The 23,412-nt window shown below is 46.2% G+C and overlaps 1 protein-coding gene across 1 annotated transcript in view; it reads right to left on the bottom strand.

Annotated features, from left to right (window-relative positions):
• The window catches only part of COL9A3 (collagen type IX alpha 3 chain), a 38,535-nt gene that overhangs the window by 13,111 nt on the left and 2,012 nt on the right, over nucleotides 1–23,412 (bottom strand). Inside the window, exons 3-22 of the mRNA XM_009981558.2 lie at nucleotides 19,513–19,548; nucleotides 18,813–18,884; nucleotides 18,132–18,185; nucleotides 14,483–14,518; nucleotides 13,850–13,873; nucleotides 13,309–13,362; nucleotides 12,600–12,653; nucleotides 11,805–11,846; nucleotides 10,494–10,550; nucleotides 8,780–8,833; nucleotides 8,248–8,301; nucleotides 7,697–7,750; nucleotides 6,895–6,948; nucleotides 5,269–5,322; nucleotides 4,766–4,819; nucleotides 4,414–4,467; nucleotides 3,736–3,789; nucleotides 2,944–2,988; nucleotides 1,902–1,955; nucleotides 1,508–1,561 (exon numbers count right to left, since the gene is read on the bottom strand). Coding sequence (XP_009979860.2) covers nucleotides 1,508–1,561; nucleotides 1,902–1,955; nucleotides 2,944–2,988; nucleotides 3,736–3,789; nucleotides 4,414–4,467; nucleotides 4,766–4,819; nucleotides 5,269–5,322; nucleotides 6,895–6,948; nucleotides 7,697–7,750; nucleotides 8,248–8,301; nucleotides 8,780–8,833; nucleotides 10,494–10,550; nucleotides 11,805–11,846; nucleotides 12,600–12,653; nucleotides 13,309–13,362; nucleotides 13,850–13,873; nucleotides 14,483–14,518; nucleotides 18,132–18,185; nucleotides 18,813–18,884; nucleotides 19,513–19,548 — 1,014 coding nt within the window. The remainder of the gene's footprint in view (nucleotides 1–1,507; nucleotides 1,562–1,901; nucleotides 1,956–2,943; nucleotides 2,989–3,735; nucleotides 3,790–4,413; nucleotides 4,468–4,765; nucleotides 4,820–5,268; nucleotides 5,323–6,894; nucleotides 6,949–7,696; nucleotides 7,751–8,247; nucleotides 8,302–8,779; nucleotides 8,834–10,493; nucleotides 10,551–11,804; nucleotides 11,847–12,599; nucleotides 12,654–13,308; nucleotides 13,363–13,849; nucleotides 13,874–14,482; nucleotides 14,519–18,131; nucleotides 18,186–18,812; nucleotides 18,885–19,512; nucleotides 19,549–23,412) is intronic.

The raw sequence follows: 23,412 nt of genomic DNA, 5'->3' as shown, positions 1-23,412 counted from the left end.
CCCAGGCTTCACTATATTTCATACAAATTCAGACTCCAATAAATACAATTCAGAAATCAGAAATAAACACGGGTTTATCGCATTGCAATACCGTGCGATCTGCTCTGGCATCCATGGCAGAAGCCTGCACCAATACAATTAGCTTGACTGCATTTGATTTTTGGCTATAATAATAAGATATCTTTGTGGGGCCAGCTATTCTGGTGAAAAATTGCAGACATAAAAGCAAACGTTATTAATTTAGTTTATTTTTAAGGCTGATTTCCCTCTCCTTGGAAGCTTAAAGAGCAGCTGCTCACAACCAATAAATCATCATACAGCTCCGTTTCTTCCAAGTGGCACACGCGAGAAATCACGTTAGACTTGCTGTAGGTTTCTGGATTTCAACATGAGGTTAAGAAGGGGAGAAAAAGCCCAACAAAACCAGTGGAAGGTCAGGTCCAATGGTGCTGCACCACAATGGCAGCACCAGCTGGGGAGTGACAAAATAAAAGGTACCCTAGCATTTTTAGCAGCGTGAACAAAATCAGGGTTTTATCATCCTGATATCGTTTCTTAAAGTCTCTGCTCTTCAGCAGGGACACGACAGGCAGCCAGGAAGTTTTTTCAGGTTTGCATTGCAACTCCTGCAGCTTTTTATTTCTCGGGCTCCGAGATGATGCGGGGAGCGCAGAGAGAGGAGGAACGAGATGCTCCATGGAGGACCTCACATGTTTCTAAGCCAGAAGTTTCAAAAAGTTTTCAGGTGACAGAGCAAACGCAAAAACTGCTGGAGCTGTGTATGGGGCTTTGCTTCCTTGGGGCTCACACCTCCAAGCTCCCAGCAAGATAACGCTGCTGCAGTACTGGGAGGGAGAAGGAACCTGAAAACTGTTCTGGTGCTGCCCCCACCATATGTTTGTGAACCTTGGGGCACTTTCAAGCAGTTGGGAAAAATCTGCAAGCGTGTGCGAGAAAGGCAAGAGATTCCCAACAGGTCTAGCAACTTTTTAACTTTTCAAGCCCCCGTCGTTCACTGTGACAACGTGCAGGTTTGCCAGTTTTGTTGCTCGTACGGCATCAGGTTTGCCAGTGAACCCCTGCTGCTCCAAGGAAAGTGATGCAGGGACGGGAAGGATGCATGTTTGGTGTGCTGGTGGCAAGGTGTGTGGCGACAGCTTCACAGGAGTTTTGCTTTGTTAACGACTCGCATTCGGCACGAGCACAACCTTATTATTCCTGTCTAACGAGGGGACCGCTGACTGCCCAGTCTCTCTGTGTGCAAACCCCTGGCACACGTGCAGCTTGCTTTGCCAAATGAAACGGGAGGAACCACTTTGGATCTGCACGGAGCCGTCAGTGAGAGCAGGATCTGACCCGTTTACGGGGGAGTAATTCCTCTGCTGCCAAAACTCCCCAGAAACGATTCCAAGAGAGACTGTTGACCTTTTATTTTAGCCAGAGAGCAATCCCCACGTACCGAACTCAATTTTCTATCGATTTGATTTACAAGCAGCGTTGTACTTACAGTTGCTCCTCTGGGTCCCGGCAGACCTCTCTCACCAGGAATACCAACATCGCCCTGGCAACAACACCAAAACGTGCCAGTTAGGAGCCATGAATCCACCCTTCCCAACCCACTGTGGAGCCAGAACATATTCCTGGATCCCAGGTTATTTCAATCCCAAACTTCCTGCCCCCCTTGCCTTGGTGGGCTTTCACCTCTGCTGCAGCATGATGCCCGCGCAGGGATGTGCCCACCTGGCTGGCTCCCACCACAGGCTGGCACATCTTGCGAGGCAGCACAGCACCCATCCCCTTACTAAAAGCTTTATTTGTGCAGGGAAGCAGGATGGGAGCTCCGGCTTCGCTTGGTTTGGAGCAGAGAGCTCACGATAGGTGTCACTGATGCGGATACGTACAGGGATGCCCGGCTCTCCGGAGGGACCGGCCTCTCCCATCTCTCCAGGACTGCCCTGCAGAGGAGAAAGCAAACCCTCAGTTAGGGTGTAACTTCAGAGAGTCATTTCTGGCCTACCTGGAGCAACAAATGGGGGAGGGAGTTAAAACCTGGATTGGGAAATAAAAACAGCTGTAAACTTTCCCGGTTTTAAGATCAAGGAAAGAAAACTGTAAAGAACAGACGTTTAAAGAACAGGTGAGCTGTATGGCCTGTCCTGGGACCAGTGACTGGGGAGGGCTGCCGGCCCCAGAGCAGTGCCACCACATCCCATTGCGGGCTAAGTGAGACAGGGATGCTCTTTCGGAGCCACGCTCAGGACACCCCGTTTCATTCCTTTCTGCATCACATTTCTGCAAGGAGAAGTCTTCCTGCAGTGCTCTCTCACGCATGAGGATTAACAAGAATAATGGTGCAGGTGCAGAGGGGGAAATTCAGAAAGGAATGGGAGGGACAATAAAAAAAAGACACTTTCCAGGCCAGCTTTGTGCTGGATTGCTTTGGTCTCTCTGAGATTTTCTTTTATCTCACACATAGGTGCCAATCTAAAGCTCCAAGGAAGCTCTTCTCCTGAGGTGGGGGAAAGTCTCCAAAGGGCAAGACGAGATAATCCTGCTCCTCCCTGCAGATGCTCAGCCTTTTGGTTCCCAAAGATGATGTCCGCTCTTGGGACTTGGACAAAAAGGGGAACGCTTCCTTCTGAGGTTTACTAAACCACTGACGACTCTCCTGCCTACCTGCTATGTCCTCACTGAGCCAGGTGCAAGAGCTGTCTCAGCAAGAGCAGGGCCAGCTCAGTCGTTACACCCCGTGCCTGCTCCTCACTGCCAGGGAACCAGCCCTGGCAGGAATGCTGACACCAGGGTAAGTCCTCCCAGGACTCCCTTAAGATCTCCAGGACCAGGGTCTACTTGTGGGCACCAGTCCCCAAAAGCTGAGCAGCCTTGCCATGACACGTTTAGTACCTTCCGCACCAGAACCCATCATTACAGAGATTCACTTACTGGTTCGCCCTTTGAGCCTTTGATACCTGCTCTTCCAGGCAGTCCCTGAAAAAAAAATAAATTAAAGCAATGTCAGAAGAAGTGGAGTTATTAAATTCGTTATTCTGGTCTGATTTGACATACAAGGAACAATGTTTGCTGGAAGCAATGGAGGATTGACATTTCTGCAGCTTTCACCATGAAAATTACGGCTTCAGTTTCCCTCTTGTTCACTGCGGTAGCAGCTCTACGGGCACTAAACCTTGACAATTAGAGCAAAGAGGAGGAATATACAAATAGAGCAGCAGCAGCAACACTTTGCACAGCAGAAACCACTCTCCAGGGGTGTTCAAAATATCCTGTAAACCAGGAAGAATATTCTACCTCTATTTAAATAGTGGGAAGACTAGGAGATGAAACATTTTGCCAATGAACACTACTAAGCCAGGGACAGAGCTCAGGCTATTGTTGAATTATGGTCATTTGTATCCCAGATTTTACCTCCCTGCATAAGGGACGCAGGTCACTGGGATGTGAAAGAGAAAATCCTTCCCGAATCTAAATTTTAAGCAGAGTCAGAGCAGCCAAAAGCCAGGGTGTTACTGTACTAGTGGTTGGTGCTACTCCAAATTCTGTTTTGTACACCGCTCCCCTGTTTGTATGGTGGGAAAAGTGAGTTTCCTTTTGGCTTAAATGGGGCCCCTTGTGAGCCAATGCACGAAACGAGCCTCCCCTCTCCCCGGGAAGGATCCCTGTGCCCAGGCCAAGCCGCTGTACCGCCCCAAAGCTGACGGGTCCTGCTGCCATACTCACGGGCAGTCCGTTTGGCCCCTTCTCTCCAGGAGCACCCATGCGAGCTGCATCACCCTGCGGATATCGAGAGGTTAGGAGAGACCCTCTGCTACTGGAAAATGGTCTGACACAGGTAGGAGACACGTTCCCATTCGTCATCTCCCTCCCCACATATGCAGCACCAACAACCCATTGTGCCTACAGGAGGTGGGCAGCCACTGGACAGGGGGTGCCCAGAGCTCCCAGGTGTTTCCTTAGTCCTCTTGCAGCAACCAGCCTTCCTTGGCAGCACACGGTCCATGTTTCTGCAGGATCACCATTCAAAAACCAGGCAACTAGTACCTGACAGCATTTTGTCTACAGCCTATTAAAATAAACAGATGTGTCTGTCAACAGCTCTGAGAAGACATCTCTGAAGGCCTAGAGTCAGTCAGTAGGAACCACTAAGTGTAGGGACACAGCTGAGTTTAGACCATATGTGCATGGCACCTATGTGCATCTTCTTTCTTTAGGGAATTTCCTTGGGATTAATTAATAGAAGCAACTTCGCTCTTCTTCACTAGTTACACTGCTGGAAAACTCTTTAGAAGCAAAAGCTTTCCAGCCATGCTCTTCCTTGATGGGCATCAGTGGCTTTGCAACACACATGGGACAGTAAGAGAAATCTTTCCTGCAGTGTTTAAATAGGACTTTACAAACCTTCTCACCATCGAGTCCAGGAGCTCCATCCCGTCCATCCTTGCCAGGCATGCCCTGCAACCATCACAACACAGGTTAAGGTTATGAGGAGACTCTGTGGTTTGCAAAATACATTCACAAAGAACCTTTTGGCAATGGGTCCAACTCTAGTTGTAATGGCAGACGGGGAGATTTTTCACAAACAGCAGTACAACTAGGGCTTGGTCCAACCAGGAGTACACTGAAGGTTACACAGACCCACAGAGCAGAAGTTTGATGGCAAAGACTGTAAGATGCAAGATTTCTCCTATCATGTTTTATCTCATCATCTGCAAGCAAAACAACGGTGAAACTTGCATCTTAATTGACTTACAGGTTCTCCTATGAGTCCACGTGCCCCTGGGTTTCCTTTCGGTCCAGGTCTACCCTAGAAATCAGGAATAAATCCTGTATTATCCAGGATGCAACCTTAAGAACAATCAGACAATAAAGACAACACACAAATCCTGTAGGGACATTTCATGCAGTTTGTGCTGGCTCCTGTCCTGGCCATATAGGCGTGGTGGTTCTTTTAGGACACACTAGAAAACTGGCCCAATGCTGGCTGCAGCATCTGGGAGCATTCTGCATCATTTCAAGGGATGGCCGCGTACGATCTGATCCCTGTGCTCTGGACTGTAAGAAGCACTCAGGCATCCCACTACTTAGGCATCTTAATAAGACTTAAACATCTAATTTTTAAGAGGAATACTTTCATCCCTTTCACCTCCTGTTCAAACAAACCGAGCAGGGGACGAGCCATAATGAACCTGTCCAACACGCTCCTTTGAACATCACGTCCAAGATTTGAGCACACGGGTGTTTTACTGCACTTACAGTATCGCCTTTGGGCCCCCTGAATCCTTGAGGTCCTTTGTTTCCTTGGGCTCCCTATGACAGAGGAGGAAAAGCCATTAAGCAGCTTCATCACACAGCGAAAGATTAACGTTCCAAGGGTGCAAAGGATTTCATAGATTTCATAGATTTCTAGGTTGGAAAAGACCTCAGAGATCATCGAGTCCAAACGTCCCTAATCCCCATTAAACCATATCCCCAAGTAGATCATCCACCCTATTCTTAAACACATCCAGGGATGGGGACTCAACCACGTCCCTGGGCAGCCTATTCCAGTGGCTGACAACCCTTTCAGAGAAGAAATACTTCCTAACATCCAACCTGAATCTCCCTTGACTAAGCTTCTACCCATTTCCTCTTGTTCTGTCACCCATCACTAATGTAAAGAGCCCTTCCCCCACCTCCCCACCATCCCTTCTCAAGTATTTGTAGGCTGTAATCAGGTCTCCCCTCAGCCTCCTCTTCTCCAGGCTAAACAGCCCCAACTCCCTCAGCCGCTCCTCATAAGTTTTATTTTCCAGCCCCTTGACCAGTTTAGTCGCCAACATCGCCTTAGGATGGAGGTGTTTTTGTGCCATTTGCTGGCATTAGCAGAGGCTGAGCGCCCACCTTCCCCTGGGAGCTTGGTGTAACTTTCTCAGTTACGCTCTGCAATTCCTGACACACGGATGAATCGCGGAAGGGACTTGGCCAACAGTCCCTCAGGGCAGAGACCATCTTCTCCTTTACTTAATGAAGCATCTTCTTTAATCAGAAGTAGAGCGGGGAAAAAAGCTTTAGTATTTACTGTCAAGATCCTGCTTGGAGTTAAACATTTGGTGGACAGCGGACACCTCATTTTATTTTAGTTCGGATTAATTTCTTCCACAATTGTGAAGAATAGGGAGGGGACCCCAGTGGGTGGCAATGCCTCGGGGTCAACGCAGACTGTGGTGCGTTGGCTGGCGTAGGCAGGTGAAGGTGCCTGCTACAAAACAGATGCTATGTTATCCACACTAAGGAGACACTGGGTGTCAAGCCAGTGGAAAACCCTCTTAGAGGGGCCAAAACGCTGCAGACGCAGCTCAGGTCGTATATTTGGGCACAGCAAGGAGGGTGCAGGGACCTGCCCACAGGTAAGCAGGCAGGTTTGGTGCTCTATGCGTCACCCCAGAGCTCTGCACCTCTAATACACAACTATTTCTGCTTGTAGCAAAAGCCCTGGTGAGCTGCAGCACTTGGGAACAGACCAGGCTCAAAGGATGTGAGCTCAGGATAGCGCTCACTGATTGCTCCTCAAAACTCTCCTTCCCAAGAACGGCACAGATGCCCCTTGCGAGTGCTGCCCGCAGCTGCTGATGCTTGGGCAGAGCAGTGGAGAACAGAGAGCGATGGAAATGTGGTGAACTTGTTCTGTCATGGGGCACAACTGGCAGAAAGACATCATGAGATCTGGGTCGGGTGAAATAACATCGCTCTAACAGGAGGGAAAAAGGGGATAATCTGCTGGGGATGGGCAGCACACCCCTCCCGTTCGCTGCCAGCAAAGAGTTTGGTGCAGGAGGAATAAACTTTGGGCTTTGGCTGTGGAAGGCAGGGCCACAGAGGTGCTGAGAAGTAGATACATACGGCTTTCCCTGGAGGTCCTGGGATTCCAGGTGGCCCTCGGAAACCAATGTCACCCTGTGAAGAACAACACATCATGGTAATGCTGCGGCTGGCAGAGGGTGAAGGAACAGCATCCCTACCTTACACCGCAATCTAAGAAAACAAAAGCCCTGGGAAGATACCCCATTCTTCTTGCTAGCTTGCAGTGCAGTCTTGCAAAAGATCCTCTGAACAAGCAGGTTTCTGCGCTGGATCTCCCCACCGTTCTCCCTGCAATACACTGGTATCATTCATGGCCTCGGTATCTTGTTATCACACTTATTCCTAAATAAATGCATGACTTCATCAGATTCAAAACCATTCAGCCTCTAGGCTGATGGTCAAGGGACCCTGGCAAAAGTCCAAAGCTGGAGATTGACCCTGTTCTCACTGAGGGGACTTTTCACGTCCTGAAAAATCTGCCCATCAGATTTTTTTTGCTTTTTCTTGTAAAGAGTTGGAACAGAAAGGGAAATGTTCATTAAACGTTTCTCAGGTTTTTTTTCCAGATTCCTTGGCATTGTCAGTCCTGCAGGGACAGCACTTTGTCCTTCTGATCTGAATGCTTAAATCAACCCTGGGTCCGATCCTGTCAATCCTCCCTCAGCTATGTAGACTCCTCCTGCCTTTGGAAGGTTCTTCTGCTTGGGAGGGTGTTGGAATTGTATCTTTACAAGTTCCCCAGTGATCTTCAGTAAGGACAAATGCCACCTGGACCTTGCATGAGAAAAATTGAGGCGGGGGGGGAAGTAAAAAAAAAAAATCTGAAAAAAGTTTATCTTACTCTGTCACCGGCTGGACCCATTGGACCAGGGAGGCCTCTTAGTCCTCTTGGGCCCTAATTAAGAAAACAAATCAGTTAAAAGGCAATCACTGTTAAACACAAAGTGGCAAAACAGCATGATGTAGCAACTCATCAAAACAGAAAACATTAAGAAATAGGGGGGAGCAGCAAAAAGCTCAGCCTTCTGGTGCACAAACAGGACATTTTTCCCCTTCGAGGGTGACCTCTGAGCAAGTGGCACTGCAGACATCCCATGCAGACGTGCATTCGGAGTGCCTGCCATCCCCAGCCCACCTCCCAGCCAGCCCGGAGCTCATCAGATCCATCCAAAAGGTGTTCAAGGTTCTACCAGAGTGCCAGCAAGAGATGGTTCATCCAAGGTGAGGTACCAAAAGCAGGACCTGAATTAAAGCTCTGTGAAACCAGCATCAACTTTCACGTCTGTTATTGTGCAGAGGCACGAGCTGTTTGCATAACACAAAGCGATTGACGGCACCGTTGAGTTTCCCAGTAAGAAGGTCATGAGAACTGGTCTGAAGAGTAGGTGTTACCTGCAGGCCAACGCTGCCGGGAATGCCTGGCGGACCGGGAGGGCCAGGGTTACCCTGGGAAAGAAAAATTAATTAGACAAGGCGAGACAGCATGAGCCTGCCAACCCAAAGCCAGGGACCTTCCCATCGTATTTCTCCTTGAGCTCCCTCCCACCCGGATTGCTGCTTCAGAATTTGCTTCTATATTATAGACAATTTCTTCTACGTTCAAGAACACTTAGTCAGTCAGGAATTTACCTGAGTGATTAATGCAGGGCTTTTTCCTGAGCTGACATCCCTGCATGTGAAACAATAGGAGTTAACGTATCGAACTGATCTTAACATTATGATTATTGGGAAGATGAATTTTCTTGAAGTATTAGCACACAGTCCCACAGGCAGAGCTATGGAAGCCAACACACTTCAGTTATAGTAACTTCTCCTTGCTGTCTGGCCGATTGCCTCATTTCTCCCTGTCTTCCTGAAAAAACTATTTGCAATGGTACTTTGAAAGAGAAAAATCCTCCCCCGCCCTCTCCAAACGGAAGTTTACCTTCTCTCCTTCTTTTCCTATTTCACCAGGTTCTCCTTTGTGACCAGTGTGTCCCTAGAAATAAGAACTCAGATTACCCACGTACAGCCTAGTTTCAAAATTCAAATCTTGTTTGACAGCTGCAAGACCTAAACCCACACAACACAAATAACTTACTGGGAAAACGATCTACATGTGTGCTGTAACTACGTGAACGGAGGTCACTTTTGGGGTTAAGCAGCCATGCACCGTTCCTGTGCCGGGTATCACTGTGTCAGAATTGATCTAGTTTCAGAAAATTCCCAGATTTGGATTCCAAGAGCGACTTGTAAAGAGATAAGACCACAGGTCTCTGGATGCAATTCTCAATTACAGGTAGAACTCAGTTCCCATCACTTTTGAAAGTGGGGCTGAGACACTTCTGGAAACCCCATTCTGGATCTTTAACCTCCCTTTTTAACTCATCTTTAATGCCTGCATCATCAAGCTTGCAAAGAAATCCATATCCCACTGAAATCTTTTATTAAACTCAGATTCAGTTTGCTTTTTGGCTCTCCTTCCTGTTATTGTGGGAGAGACCCAGACTAATTTCAGCCATGGCAGATGTTATTCCTCACCACGCAAAAGGTCCTCTGCATCATTTGCATCATGATTGGAGACCTTCACAGGCTTTTCCATTTCATAAACTATGAATTTTGAATAGTTAAACCTTAAACATTGTGTATTACTAATGATATTTATGACTCAGCTCAGAGACCAGACCTGCAAAAGATCAGTTCATGAGGGACTGAGAGCATTTCCCAGGAGATGTTCCACCCATTCTGCTAAACTTCTGCTAAACCCTGCTAAAAAAAAAAACCTCGAGTATTACTTCAGCTCACTGCTGGGGTGTAACCAACTGCACAGGATTCAAGTAAATCATAGAGGGGACGGAAAAGGAGATTTTTAACCACTGAGTGAGGTTTCCTGGCGGTTGCAACCTAGAATTTATAAACCAGAATCAAACAACATAAATAGAAAGCTGCCTGGTGCTACACTGGGCATAAAATGACAATAAAATTGTATTTATCCCTGTAAATTATGTCTTGTTACAGTAAAACACGTATCTCTGTGTACAGGGTCTGTGAGCACGATTTAAGAACCGGGGAGGTTTGTACAGCTCTCCGAAACGTGAAAAGGCAGCAGATCGTTGTCGAGGCAGCCCCGAGCCACTGCTCACATGGTGTTTTCATCTTTGTGCTCGCCCTATGCAGAAGGTTAAATTTCACTTGTAGCAACAACTGGCCGTGGCCAAAAATCGGTAGTTAGATCTGGCACCCCGCGAGGGACGGAGCCCCAGCGTGCAGGGGGGGACCCGGAGGGTGCAAAGCCTCTGCAGAGGCAGAGCAGCTATTGCTCCGAGTGAGGGAACAGCACACAGAGGGCAGGATCAGGCCCTTCACAGAATCATAGAATGGTTTGGGTTGGAAGGGACCTTAAAGATCATCTAGTTCCAACCCCCCTGCCATGGGCAGGGAAACCCTCCACTACACCAGGTTGCCCAAATCCTCCTCTTGTCTCATGTTTGGCTGCTTTAGGCGTTTTCTGTTTGGACAGCATAAACCCTGGCTGGTTTGGAGAGGTGTGGAGCCTATAGGAGACGTGTACTGTATATAAACCAGTTTAATCCCAGAGGTTGTAGCGGTATTTATTTTGGGAGACAGACCCTTGCCTCTGCAAATGGTACTTTTCTTACCTTGAACCCTGGCATTCCTGGGGGACCTGGAGGACCCGGTGGGCACAGAGCTGGGCACTGCAAGGAACAGAAACACCCTTTGGTTTATCCAGTACACACAGCGCATCCAGGGAAGCTGGTTTCTGTACTGGTCATGTGGGTTTTGGCTCTAAATCCACTAAATCTAATGCAGTCATAGCGTCATGTAACGACTGGCATTTCCCTATGGCAAGGGGTCCTAAACAGGCCCCCATTAACCCACAAAATAATGATTTATGAATGGCCTGCCTCACTTTGAGCGGGGACTGGGAGAAATTCTGAAGGTTGACAGTTGTCCACAGTCCAAAATGCTGAAGAATCGCAGTCCTCAGTGAAGTTGTATCACTATCTTTTAAATCATTGGCAACATATTTAATCCTATGCATTATCAACCCCTATTGATATCCTTTAGGCATCTCATCTACCTGAAACAAGGACCAGCATTAGAGTTTATTGGAAGAGGACCTATAATATATAATGGGGGCTCAGAAGGCCCCCATAAAACTTTATAAATAGGGAATGAGATTATCTTCTGCAGCTTTTCTTTCATTTGTTTGTGTTTTTTTTTTTTTCTATTAATAAAACCTCAGGCAACACTTCCGTAGCAGAAATTTAATTTTCTGCTATATTCCACAGGGTAACTTAAATTAAACTTGCAGAAATAGTATCATTTTCTATCAACTTCCACGTGGCTTGCCATAAGGAAGTCTAAAATGACTCTGAGGTTTTTTGGGGCATGCCAATTAAGAAACCAAAGACGCTGTCACAACAACAGCTGCAAAATCTGGAAATGTCACTTCCATCACTCAAGGACTTAACGCTCTTTTCTTTCCCTTGAAAGAAAGGAATCAAGACTTTCTCACAAGGAAGGAAGTCTAAACAAAGCATATGCCCATAGGAACCCAGTGCCACCATCCATGGAAATAAACAGTGCAACACGCACGACCTTTTCTCTTGCAAAGCAGGACTGGAAACAGATGCATGGAAAGTCGTTGTCATTTACCAAATGCTAGAGTTGTTTTGTAAATGAAGAATGTATGCAAAATCTGCGTTCTGGAAAGCAAAGATCAAGGGAAAAATCAGCACTAGCATATCTACCTCCCTGAAAGAACATTTCAGTCTTGTAAATACGCACGCAACACTTACGGATTCTGCAATAATGGCAGTTTGGACTCACGTCTTCAGGGCTGAACGGTGCATGTTATATGGTCTCACGGTCACCCAAGTATGCCAATGAAAGGTCACATGAGTCAAACCAAAAAATATTTTTATGCTACAGAAAGAAAAACCTACCTGAAGGTCCCCACCGCCATCGGGAAGGGTGCCTGGGAGACCCTGCAATTCATGAAAGGGGCTCTTTTAAATACATCAAGACAAACACCAGGAGGAAATACAATTTCTAGATAAGGCACTTGACAGACCCAGCTCAGCTGGATCAGCACGAGACAGATACCTGGTCCCACCGCACAGAAGCCAGCCCCTGAACCCAGAGTGTTAGGAGCAGCACCAGTCTTCAAAAACAGACATATCAGGGGTCTAATTATCTTCTGGAGATGCATAGATGAGCTTGGGGAAGAGCCTCGAGCCTTAGATGATGAAGGCAGCAATTTGAGAAGAGCAGCTGTGCCTGGCCCTCTGTCGGGCTGGGGAAGTTCCTTGGGAAAGACCTCCCTATCCCTCCAACCCTCCAGAGATACCGCAAGAAACCCAAAACAGAGACTTGCTGGTTTCAAGCCCCCCTTGCTGACCCTGCAAGAACACTTCATGATCCAAGCGACCATATAAACCTTGAGAGAACAGAAAGCCCACCCTGTGATCTGTCTATGCCATAAAGCCTGGATGTCATTGGGTTCCTCCACCCACCCAGCACAGACAATAAACAGGAGACAACCAACACACTGAAGTGCAGCCAGTGAAACGTCACTGTTCTCCTTGGGGCACAGCGTTTACAGCCTGCTGAAACTTAGTCCGGAAAGGGAGCGCTCGAGGCAACGGCAGCAAATAAAACCGGCACGTTCTGCCAGCAATAAGAAAATTCTGGACTCCCCATGGGAATTTTCTCACATTTATTTGCAAGTCTCAACTTACGGGAGGTCCGGGTGGTCCAGGAGGCCCTGGGAATCCTGGCAGACCAAAAGGCCCCTAAAAAGAGTGAAAAACAATAAGAATTCTCCTTCTTAACCATTTAAATGAAAACGTTAAAGGAGAGGAAGGGTGGCTACCAAAACCCATTGCATATTTGTGAACGTGGGGCAAAACATCCCTAATGGGACTAAACCCACAGCTTGCTTTCTGCAGAGGTTTCTATGACTGTAAAAAGAAGAGCAGATGCGTGTGCAAGCACAGGGATTAGGACAGAAGAACATATCCCTGCATCCACTGGCTCTGTACCTCTCCAGTGGAGCTGTGGGCATCCAAAAACGATGGCATGCTTCTGCAGAACGGGCTCCCTCAGCTCAGACCCATTCAGAAGCTTGTTTTGAGGATGCTGAAAGCACATGGCAGCTGCTGACTGACCTCTGTTCTTGTGACATTGGCTGCTCTTTTCTCCTTGTTCATAGCTGGCAAAGGAAGATATGGCTGCAAGCAGCTGCACACCTGTGGCATTGCACTGGTTGACTGGGGTGTCCCTACACAAGCTGATACAAGGAACAGCATTGCCCATGGGCATTTGTAGAGCTTGTAGTGCCTTGCACATCACGCTTCCAGAATGGGGTAAGAGACCAGAAATGAACCTTGTTCTTCTGTGGTTGTGGCATGATCAGTAAATGAGGATGAAATGTTAGGAGAAACTCACAGGAGGACCCCGAAATCCATTTCCACCTGGGAGTCCACTGGGTCCTGGAGGTCCCTGTTGAACAGAGAGAAGATCCTTACACCCATGGTGACCTCACATAGCTGTCAAAGCCCAGGGGCAAATGAACAGTCTGTCTGTGCTGCACCCAGACAATCAGTTTACCAATGCACATCTTTTTTTTTGCTCCCCCTTCCCATGGAGTGTGCTCTTGTCAGTGTTGTGTGTTGCCAACATCTGCCCACCTGATGCAGGGCAGCCCTGCGATGCCCCAGGAACCCACCAAACAAAAGCTGCCTCAGATTTGGTCACTTCCAGCGATTACAAGGCTGCTGTGCCTCGAATTTACACCAGTGCCAGCTGCCCTGGGGTCAGAGTAAGCATAAAAAACCCAGAAGGCTGCTGACCTGTGGGATTCCACATCCCTCTGCCCAGCACAGGAGAGGGACCCAAGGCCTGGGGTGGCTTTGTAATGCTCAGGGTATCCAACAAAGCTAGTAGAATAATTTAAATATCTTTTTTGAAAAAGAGCCTCATTACTTACTGGAGGTCCTGGTAGTCCTTTGCCCTGGAAACGACATTTAAAACAATAAAAGATCACTTAGAAATGGAACATACATGAAGAAGGGCAAACTTGAAAAAAAAAAAAAAAAGCAGCATTTTCTGCTTTTAAGTTTCCTTAGCACTCCCCTGTCCCCAATTATTGTAATTTGCAATCCAAGCGGAGCTGGAGTCTTGATGGATCCTTTTGTTCCCTCTAATAATTTGCATTCCCATTACACCTCTGTTACCTACGAGACATCTCTAAGTAAAGCCACATACAGAGACGTGACAGTGGGACACAGACATTTATGAAGACAACATTCTGTCTATCTACCTTTCCTGTATTTCTTCTTTTCCCTTTCATTTTTATCGGGCATTATCTAACAGAGGGAGCATTTGGAATGCTAGTCTTTATCCCCAACTGGCTTGATTGATAATCTCAGAGACTAAGAACAGGCTCTGTGTTACCAGAACAGGTCGTACAAACTTATTCAAACACTTCAAACAATATTTTTCACTCAGTCAGGTTTTAATCCCTCTGTTTGAGATACAAGGCTTCCCATCTTGTCTTGGTGATGGTTTTGGCATGTTGCTACACACCATCTTTACCTACACAGTTCTAGGAGTTACTTACAGCTGGTCCAGGCGGCCCGGCAGGTCCTAACGCACCCTATGGGAATGAACCAGAGTGCAAATTAGCAGGGATTAAACAGAAACTCCCATGTGGGCAGACACCAATGCCTGCTCTCTTTGACACCAGTCCTCGTTTGGAAACTCCAGCAGTGTCTTTCGTAACAGCACGCAGCTGGAGACAGCTCAGCTGAATTCACAAATATAAGGATAGAAACTTATGGATAATGACTCTGTCATTCCTGATTAATTATTTGGTTGAAGAACATTTTAAGATAGTAGGGATGGATGTTCAGAACTGGCCCCAGCAACTTTCTTCACCATTTGCTGGGCAAGAGAGAGCAGAGACTAAAACATGAGTTGCTCCTAAAAGACTAAACAGACACTTCTGCAAGTCACAGCTGGCCTCAGATTAGCCTCCACAAATATCCAAAGGTTAACAAATTGAATTTCATCCATTTGAAATATTCTCACCCATAATACTTTCATTATGTAGATCCAATGACTAAATTATGTGAAACTATTCACAACATTTGGGCTTGTTCTAGTTAGTGTTATTAATTCATGCATTTTTCCTTCAGCAACAACAAAGATTTGGCAGCCTCTGCCTCTTCACTAGCTTTCCTTGACAAATCCCCTATCTCCTTTTCCCAATTTCCATTCTTACTCTTAAGCTTGACTAGAGTTTGGTGATCTTATGTCTTAGACTAGAATTAAGTCATTCTTGGAGTTGTTACGTTCCTGCTGAAGTAAAGATAACAAGATAGGCATCTCTTTGGGCAGAGGACAACGAGCCACTACAGCACAAGGCTTCCTCAGCCTCTTGCCAGCCAGATTGCCCAAAACTGTTTTCCAAATTTTCTCAAAATTCTGCACAGAAACATCTTGAGAATAATGTCTGAAGCTGGAATTAAATGGTGCCCACCCCTAGGACCAGCAGCACGAGGCAGATGGGCAGACCTGGAAAAGATCCCAACATGCTGCTGCTTATTGTGATCCCAGGGACGACACCAGCCCTTTCCTAATGTTCTGTGTACCAAATGAGATTAGAAATTTTTTCCCTTATTAAGCTTAAAGAGAAGGATACCGAGGACCCACGGCCTCATTAAGAGCCGTCTTGTGAGGAGATGACTGTAATCCAATAAAAATCAACTCAGTTGCAAACGTCAGCTCATTCACTTCTCTTGCTGCAGGTTACTTTGCTTTTTTCCAGTCACTTTTATCTTTAGGCTGAAGTCCTTACAACTCCTGATGGCTGTAAGGGACAAGCTGGGATCTCCTCCTGTAAAGGAACCATTGAATTCCTGGCACCTACTGACTTCCACCCTTATCCTGTCCCCACTGGAACCAGCTGCATAGCCCTGTTCTGCTTTGGTCGCCGTGCCAAAAAGTTAGCAGAGTACCCAAAATGCCAAGCATTGGCACTTTACTCTCCTTAGTTTTGATATCTTTGAAGGTATAAGATGCAGCAGCGAACATTCCTGGTACGACAAAAGATCATTGAGTCCCTGAGCAAGTTGATGTGAATCCATTAAATTCAAAGGAGACTCTCTAATTTACACCTTGATTTTAATAACATTGTCTGACTCATCTCATTCTCCTGGTAACAATGTTCTTTCTCTTTTGATTAGAAAACAATCTCACCATAATTTTTCACTTTAAAGTAATACATTTTATGAATATACAACTACGGAGCACAGGAAATACTTGATTAATATGACATTCATAAACAAATACGAATAATCATATTTTCGTCATTGCTTACAGTGTAAAGCACCAAACTTCAAAATGGCCTTTGAAAACTTTCCAATGAAGGACACCAGTATCTAGCACTGAGGTCAGAACTCAGCTCATTGCTGGCTAAAAATAAAGGATTTTTTTTTTTAACTGGAAAAACAAATAGGCTTGATCTAATCAGTCTGTAAGCAAAACCATGAGAAAAGCTAATGGATGCTGTTAGCGATGGGAGTATCCAAGATAAAAGCTGTTTTGGTATGCTGCCTTCACAGTACTCTGTCCTTGGTCAGACATGAATCACTGTTGGACTGATGAAGTGTGGCATAAAGAGGAAAATAAATGTTTAGCAATAACGTATTACTAAAAACTGTCTTCCATAAGCCCACTTCCATATGCTGAACACCTGCGCTCTCGGACGCCCCCGTTGAGAACAACACGAAGAATTCACAGTGTTAAGTATGAATTCAATCCCACAGCAGTCAGTAGACACCTGCTTATTTCAGCGATTCCTGGGAGAATGAAATGTTCTTAAAGTTCGGGAGAGAAAAGCAAGTTGGGATAACAATGCTGTCCTTTTAGAGCGCGAAAGTTTTTAGAGGTTTTTTTCCTTTTTCTAGGCGTTTATTAGACCAATTAAAACAATTTTCCAGATGGACCACTGACCTTGAAATGCTCCCAGAAATGACAAGAGGTCCCAAGTTTGCCCCATGCTGACAGACTGAGTTACGAGTCATGGGAAAGCATGTCAAATCGGAGCACATAGTTAGGGTAACTCTGTTTGTGTGCTTCTACTAAACAGCTGAAGAGGAAGTTCTTGTGCCCAGAAATTATCTGCTCAATTACCCTCCAAACTAGGAGCTTGTGCGCTGAAGCAGGCACGGGCAAATACTACCACCAAACATAAAACAGGGGCACAAAACTGCTCACAGTCTCCTGTGTGTGGTCCTGAACTTAGTTCTATTTTAAAAATCAGGGATCAGCTCCCGGAAGGTGCTGGACTCTTGCCACAGGCTGTCTGAGAATGGTCAGGATTTTGCAGCCCTGGATCTCTGGGGAGGAAGATGGGCAGGAGGGAAAACAAAGGAGATGGTTTTTAGTGCAGTGACAAGGGATGGAGGCTTGGAGCTACGACCGAGACGCTTGGCTCCCACCCCCTCAACGTTCCCAGTGGCCAAGCAAACTTTGCCTTGCACTTGGCAAAAGAGGATCAAAGATACATGGCTCTATCACTCAACCCCTTTAATTAAATGAGACAACTCACAGAGTTTTGAGCTTTGGGTACCTCCTTGGGGCAACAAATGGATTACTGAGATATACTGAACATGTTAGAAAAGTCCACCTCTTTTAACCTCTGCCCACTGTGATGTGCGTTCAGCCCATCACTGCAGCCCCGAGTTCAAGAGACCAGTAAACCAGCTGTGAATACAAGTCTATGCCAAGGCAACTAACAATGTCAACCATATGGACAGCCCCAGAATTAACAAAAGGCAAAAGTTTAAACAGTTAATACACAGTAGCAGTAATTATAAACCTGACAGCTGTGCACTCAGACTGCAAATAAAGGCCAATATAGCTTCACTTTGATGAACTTCATAATTAAGTCTATCGACTGCTTCAAGGAACTTTTTAGATATCCAAAATATCACCAGAGCTGCTCTGCACTGGTGTTCCCACCACTGAGGCTGTCCAAGCCCATTCAAAGCCTTGTGAAGGAAGGATGGATCTCATGCACTGCCTAATGAAAAGCCATCTGGGGCTTCATTTCAAGGGTCCAAGTATTCTGCAAGGCTTTACGGATAAATACACCATTGTCATCAACACCCAAACATCACCAATTTACAAAGGAATGAGAAACCGTCAACACAAGCAGTGAAAACGTTCATTTAAGGAGACTTCGGATCTAATGTGGTACTCACACGGTCTCCTGGAGGCCCATTTGGGCCAGGTGGGCCATCAGTTCCTGTTAAACCCTGTGAAAAATGAAAGAGAAGTGTGAAAACAGAGAAATAAGAGATGTAGGAAGTCCCTATCACCAACACAAATCATCTGGGTGCCAAGCTCTTAGGAAAGCCCAATCATTTCATTTCTCTCTCTAACTAATCACAAAGGAAAGGACCAGAAGCAAATTATCAGCACTGCTCCCTGTGCATTGTAAGTGTGGGTGAACACAGAATCATGGAATGGTTTGGGTTGGAAGGGAGCTGTAGGGCAAACCCCAGCCCAGCGACCAGCACACCTCAGCTAATAAAGGAGACTGGATTTCTGAATTGAGGCTCAAAGGGTTTGCTCCAGAAACGTCGACTGATGCCCATGTTTCTGCAGACCTGCCCAGTGCACCTCTGAAGAACTGCAATGTTTCATTGTGAGAGTGCCATCCTATCAGTTATGCACCTCAAAACTGTTCTCATACTCCTTAATTCAATTAAGAGATGCTTTCAACTCTTCAATTCCTCCTGATGCGTAAGATATATACGTAGATGCAGTACTCACTTTGCTTCTCCAGTAGACACAGAGAAATTTGATGAGATGCTTTGGGAAAACACCCACATCTATGTGATATATTTAAAAGATCTAAGAGAAGATGACAAAATACTCACATCCACTCCAGGAAGGCCAGGCAATCCAGCTTCACCAGCTGCTCCAGGCTTCCCTGGTGCACCTTTTGGCCCCTAAATCAGATAAAAAGGCAATTCTTTTTAACATCACAACGACAGAAACATGGCATGTGTTGATACAGACTAAAAGATAGATGTCTGTTTGTTGATGTGTTAATCTTACACCACGGAACATGGAAGCATTCCTGCAGAGAGATGAAACTTGCCATGAATCCATATCCAAATCTGAAATACATTTCAATGCTTTGGCTCAGTTCTCTGCAACCCAATTAATTGCTTACACATGCAGTTACCCATAAGCTGTGCTTAGTAGAGGGGAAAAAAGGGTTGGAGAAAGTGGCCCAGAGCCAAGAGCTGTGCCACCTGGTACAATTTTCAGCCTCCTTCAGCAGGCTGAGGAGCTGCAGCAGACTCAGACTGGTGCCAGAAATAACCACTCATATGTGGCTTGGTATCAGTTTTAGTTACACTGGTGACAGGTGAGCTTTATTTCAGCCATATCCCCCTCTAGCAATGAAGCAGGAGAACATGTTTGTCCCTAGGACCAGTGCTGAGCATCTCCATTCCTTCACGGAAAATCTGCTGAAGATCCAGGTGAAAGCAAGGCAGGAAGTCTTAGCTCTTGTATATCGCTTCCTTCTCAAAAGGATGAACAAACCAACGTCAACCAGAAGATACTTACTGGCGGGCCTGGCAAACCAGGAGGGCCTGGCTCTCCCTAAATGAGAGAGAAAAGAGATCAGTGTTAGTGCTGAACCTCTTTCTGTTGACTTTTTACAGCAGTGGTGTTCCCAGCTGTCACAGCGCTCAAGCCTCCCTTCACGCCCACTCCGAGATTTACCACGCTTAGTCTTAAAAAGCTGATGCTCTAGATCCTGCTATCCACCCTAAAGCAGGATAAACCTGGATAGTTTTTCCACATCTACAGTAGGTTTGGCGAAACCCACATCCTCAGCCTCCCAGAGAGGACGAGTGCTTCTGGACAGTGCCCAGCACGCCCAACATTTGCAGACATACGTAGAGATTATTTGCACTTGGACTCGTCTGTAAGTGGGGCAGAGGAAGCTGGATGGCTGTCAAGGCTTTCAAACATTTTCCTGATGAAACAGAGGGATACAATGATAAGCTCCAGGTATTCAGGACACAGTATGAAACTGTGGTACTACCAGGAGCTGGGGACTATCAGAAAGTGAAGAATGAACAAACTGTCTACAATGATTTTCTTCATATGACTAAACTTTGACAGGAAAAGCAAATGAACAAAGCCCCCAACTGATTTCCACCTAATCCAATTGCACAATCTGGATTGAACCCAATTTCTATAAAATATTTCAAAAGAGCTTATTTTTTCCTGTCCTAATGGAAAGCAACTTTTAAGAACAGCATTAAAGGTGTTTGGGAGACAACATTTAAAAAGTCTGAATCACTCCTAGCTCAGCCAGCTGTAATGTCACTCAGGAGCTTGCACAGACCCCAGACAACAAGATATTTGTGTTTTATTGCTAAACCTCGAAAGAGGCAATAATCTGTGAACAGCAGCAGTTTGACTGGAGCTCGGTTTCTCATCTCATCCCACGGAAAAATCACTTTACGTCCCAGTTCCAGAAGTCTGAATGGTGCCCTCCCCTCCTGGCTTTAGGATAAGGGCACTGAATATTGTGAGAGACTCAAGTATTGTGGGCAAGCAGAGGGGAAGGAGCATGTTGATATCCTGGAAGAAGATAATATATATGGAAAAAGGGTGGTAATAACCAGAGCAAGGCTAGAAATAACACCATCTCCACGGTGGGACCTGATAATTAGGAGTTAGAAGGCAGTAAGCAAAGGCATGGAATTTAGAGCATGTTTCTATATGTACGCTGTGGGCAGCTGGGAAGTCTGCGGGCAGATCTCTCAAGACTGGCTGCCTTGATTCGCTCAGGTGAGGATTTACATACTGCACTGGTGCCCCATCAACGCACAGACCAGAGGGTCATTGAACAGAGGGATCTTTATGCTCTGGCTTGCTGAAGCAACTCCTTTGCTGTCCTTTGCCCACAGGTTTTTCCATAAATAGTCATCATTATCCTAGGTGGGGAAGGTCCCCTGCCAAGGAAATGAAAGGAGCAGTTCTTTTACAATGAATGGTTTGAAAAGGCTGCTCGGAATGGCAGTAGAGGTGGTTTACTCCCTCCTCCATCACTCGAGATTGCCAGCTCCTTGCATTTTTTGTCCTTGCCTGGGTGATGCTAATCCGTACAGCGAGGTCACAGCATCAGGAAAGGCTGTTTGGGACCATCGTAAACCTTGATCCTGCCACTGCGGACCCCCGCGGGACTCTGCAGGAGCACCAGAACTTCAGTCAACTAAATCAAAAGCCTAATCAGCGTTTATATCCCTGATGCCAGATCACTGGGAATTAGAGGCAAAGGCTGTCAGCAGAAGGCAATGCTCTCCTGGTGCTACACGAGAGGGAAGGAAGTTTACTCTTCCTTAGCAAGTCAAGCCAGAAGACAGAAAGTAGGGGGAAAAAACCAAAAAAAAGCAGCTTGATTTTTGAAAAGTGACAATTGCTTATTAGCAATTTGGGGAATTACATCCCCAGAAATAATTCACAGGAACTTGCCGCTAATTCTTTCGATCATAACATGCTGTTTCTATTCTTGGGAGGGAGAGATTTTGCTTGTTACTGAGTATGAAATGTGAAGCCTGTTAAAGGCTGTAATTACGGAAGATTTCAAAGGGACTTAATGTTGCAGCTCTCGCTGAAAGGCAGGAATGGAAACAGCAGCTTCTAGAAATTGTGCTTACGGGGTTCATCCAAGGTTTGTTTGCAGATATCCTGAATAATTCAGCTGTGTGTTATGCACCACTCGCTGCTCACAGTAAGGGACTGCTGAACACCTCAGCAGCACTCATCCAGCTCCAAGACCCTTCAGCGACTCTTCCCACCCAGCGTTCCGCCAAGGCCAGCTGTGAAGAGGACCCAGCTGGAGTGGTGGACAGAGTGCAGCAAACTTGCTCAGATACAGCCCAGGAAAGTCCCCATTGCACTTTAATAAAAAGTCTCATCACTAAAGAAAAGAAATAAAATAACGGCTTCATTCTTTGCTGTGGTAGAACTGACATAACTGCTCAGGCTCCACGTGGTCCTCTCCACGAAAAAGCAGAGCAGTGCTGGATTTTTGCATCATAATTTTTTGGAGGGTGCTGCCAAAAAAACAGTAGCCTTTAAACTAGGAAGCTGTTTGACTGTGCCCAACACCAGCCACAGCCCTGCATCCCTCCTCCTATGCAGTTTCTTAAAGGACTCAATGTGCCGTTGAACAGCAGAAGCCGTCCCGGAGCCTGTTCCTGAACAGCTGGACCATCTCGCATGAACAGGGCACCTGATGACCTATATCCGTAGGAGGGAGGTAGATCAAGTCAGTTCAAACTCCTGCAGGGCCCAAACTCCAGCCTCAAGCTGGGACTGCAAGACTCAGCGCCATAAATACTTCACTCATTAGGACTAAGTTCTTCACGTTAATTAGATGTTGCTGTTTGGTCCTGTCCCACAGGGAGCCTTCAGAAGCTTTTAGCAGTGGATAAAAGGGTGTAGGTTCACATGACCACCATCTCCCCGGGCTCCTGTTTCCAAGATCAATCAGAAGCGATGCTGGTGCTGTTCCAGAATTAAGGTGTAAAACATCCTGTAGAAAGCAGGAACCGAATGACACGATTACAAGGATTTGTTTCTTTCCGATTGTCTATACGCAGAAGTCGGTTACCACTTGAAGTCTGAAGGGCTTCATCCCTCCCAAATTCTTTTTCACTCTGTACGGAAAAGCAGCCACCCTTTCCTGAAGCCTGCTGGCCACGCTGATGCCCGTGGGATCACTGTTGCTAACGTGAACACATGTCCTTCACCCTCTTCCAGGGTGTCCCCTTAAACCTTTTATCACATCATGAAAAAAAGGGGAGAGAAACCATCAAGGTACCAGCTCTGAACTTCTCAGGCTACAAAACCAGAGCAAGATTTTCAGTGAAAGAGTCTCCATTAGTTGAAAGGACACCTTAGAGGGACTGGCTGCAAATCAATGAGGTTCTCTCTTCAGACCAGCCTTGCTCACAGAGCCACGAGGAAAGCTCACCGCTGCACACAAAAAAGCTCCTTGTTCACCGTATACCAGGGAACTCATATATCTTTTTTTAACCTTCTTATCCAAAAGAAAATGACCTGCATGGAATGAATAGATTTTTTCAAGGTTGCTTAAAGGCCCAATTCCAATAAAGCTTCAGACGAGCTTTAAAAACCTCTGGCCTGTTCCATAAGCACTACTCAAGGCGAATACCGAAGCGGGAATCCAGCCTTTTGCGTTTGATGTGCTCTTGTTGAAGGTCCATCTGATGCTCTTTTTATCCACTGCCAACTACAGGACACAATTCAGTCCTTATCCAACAGATGCACAGAAGCAATTTTTTCCCATTTCTATGGAAACATCGATTTAAAGTAATAGGACAAGCTTTTCTCCTCCAGTAAGTCCTGTGGTACATAGTTTTCTGTCTCTGCAGGAGCTGTACGTATAAGGAACTGCCTGTTGCCCATTTCATTAGCCTTTTG

Source organism: Tauraco erythrolophus, chromosome 18 (genome assembly GCF_009769465.1).
Source record: "Tauraco erythrolophus isolate bTauEry1 chromosome 18, bTauEry1.pri, whole genome shotgun sequence".
Classification (NCBI taxonomy): Eukaryota; Metazoa; Chordata; class Aves; order Musophagiformes; family Musophagidae; genus Tauraco; species Tauraco erythrolophus.
Note: the sequence above shows the minus strand (reverse complement) of the source record. Positions and strands in the feature narration are given on the sequence as shown.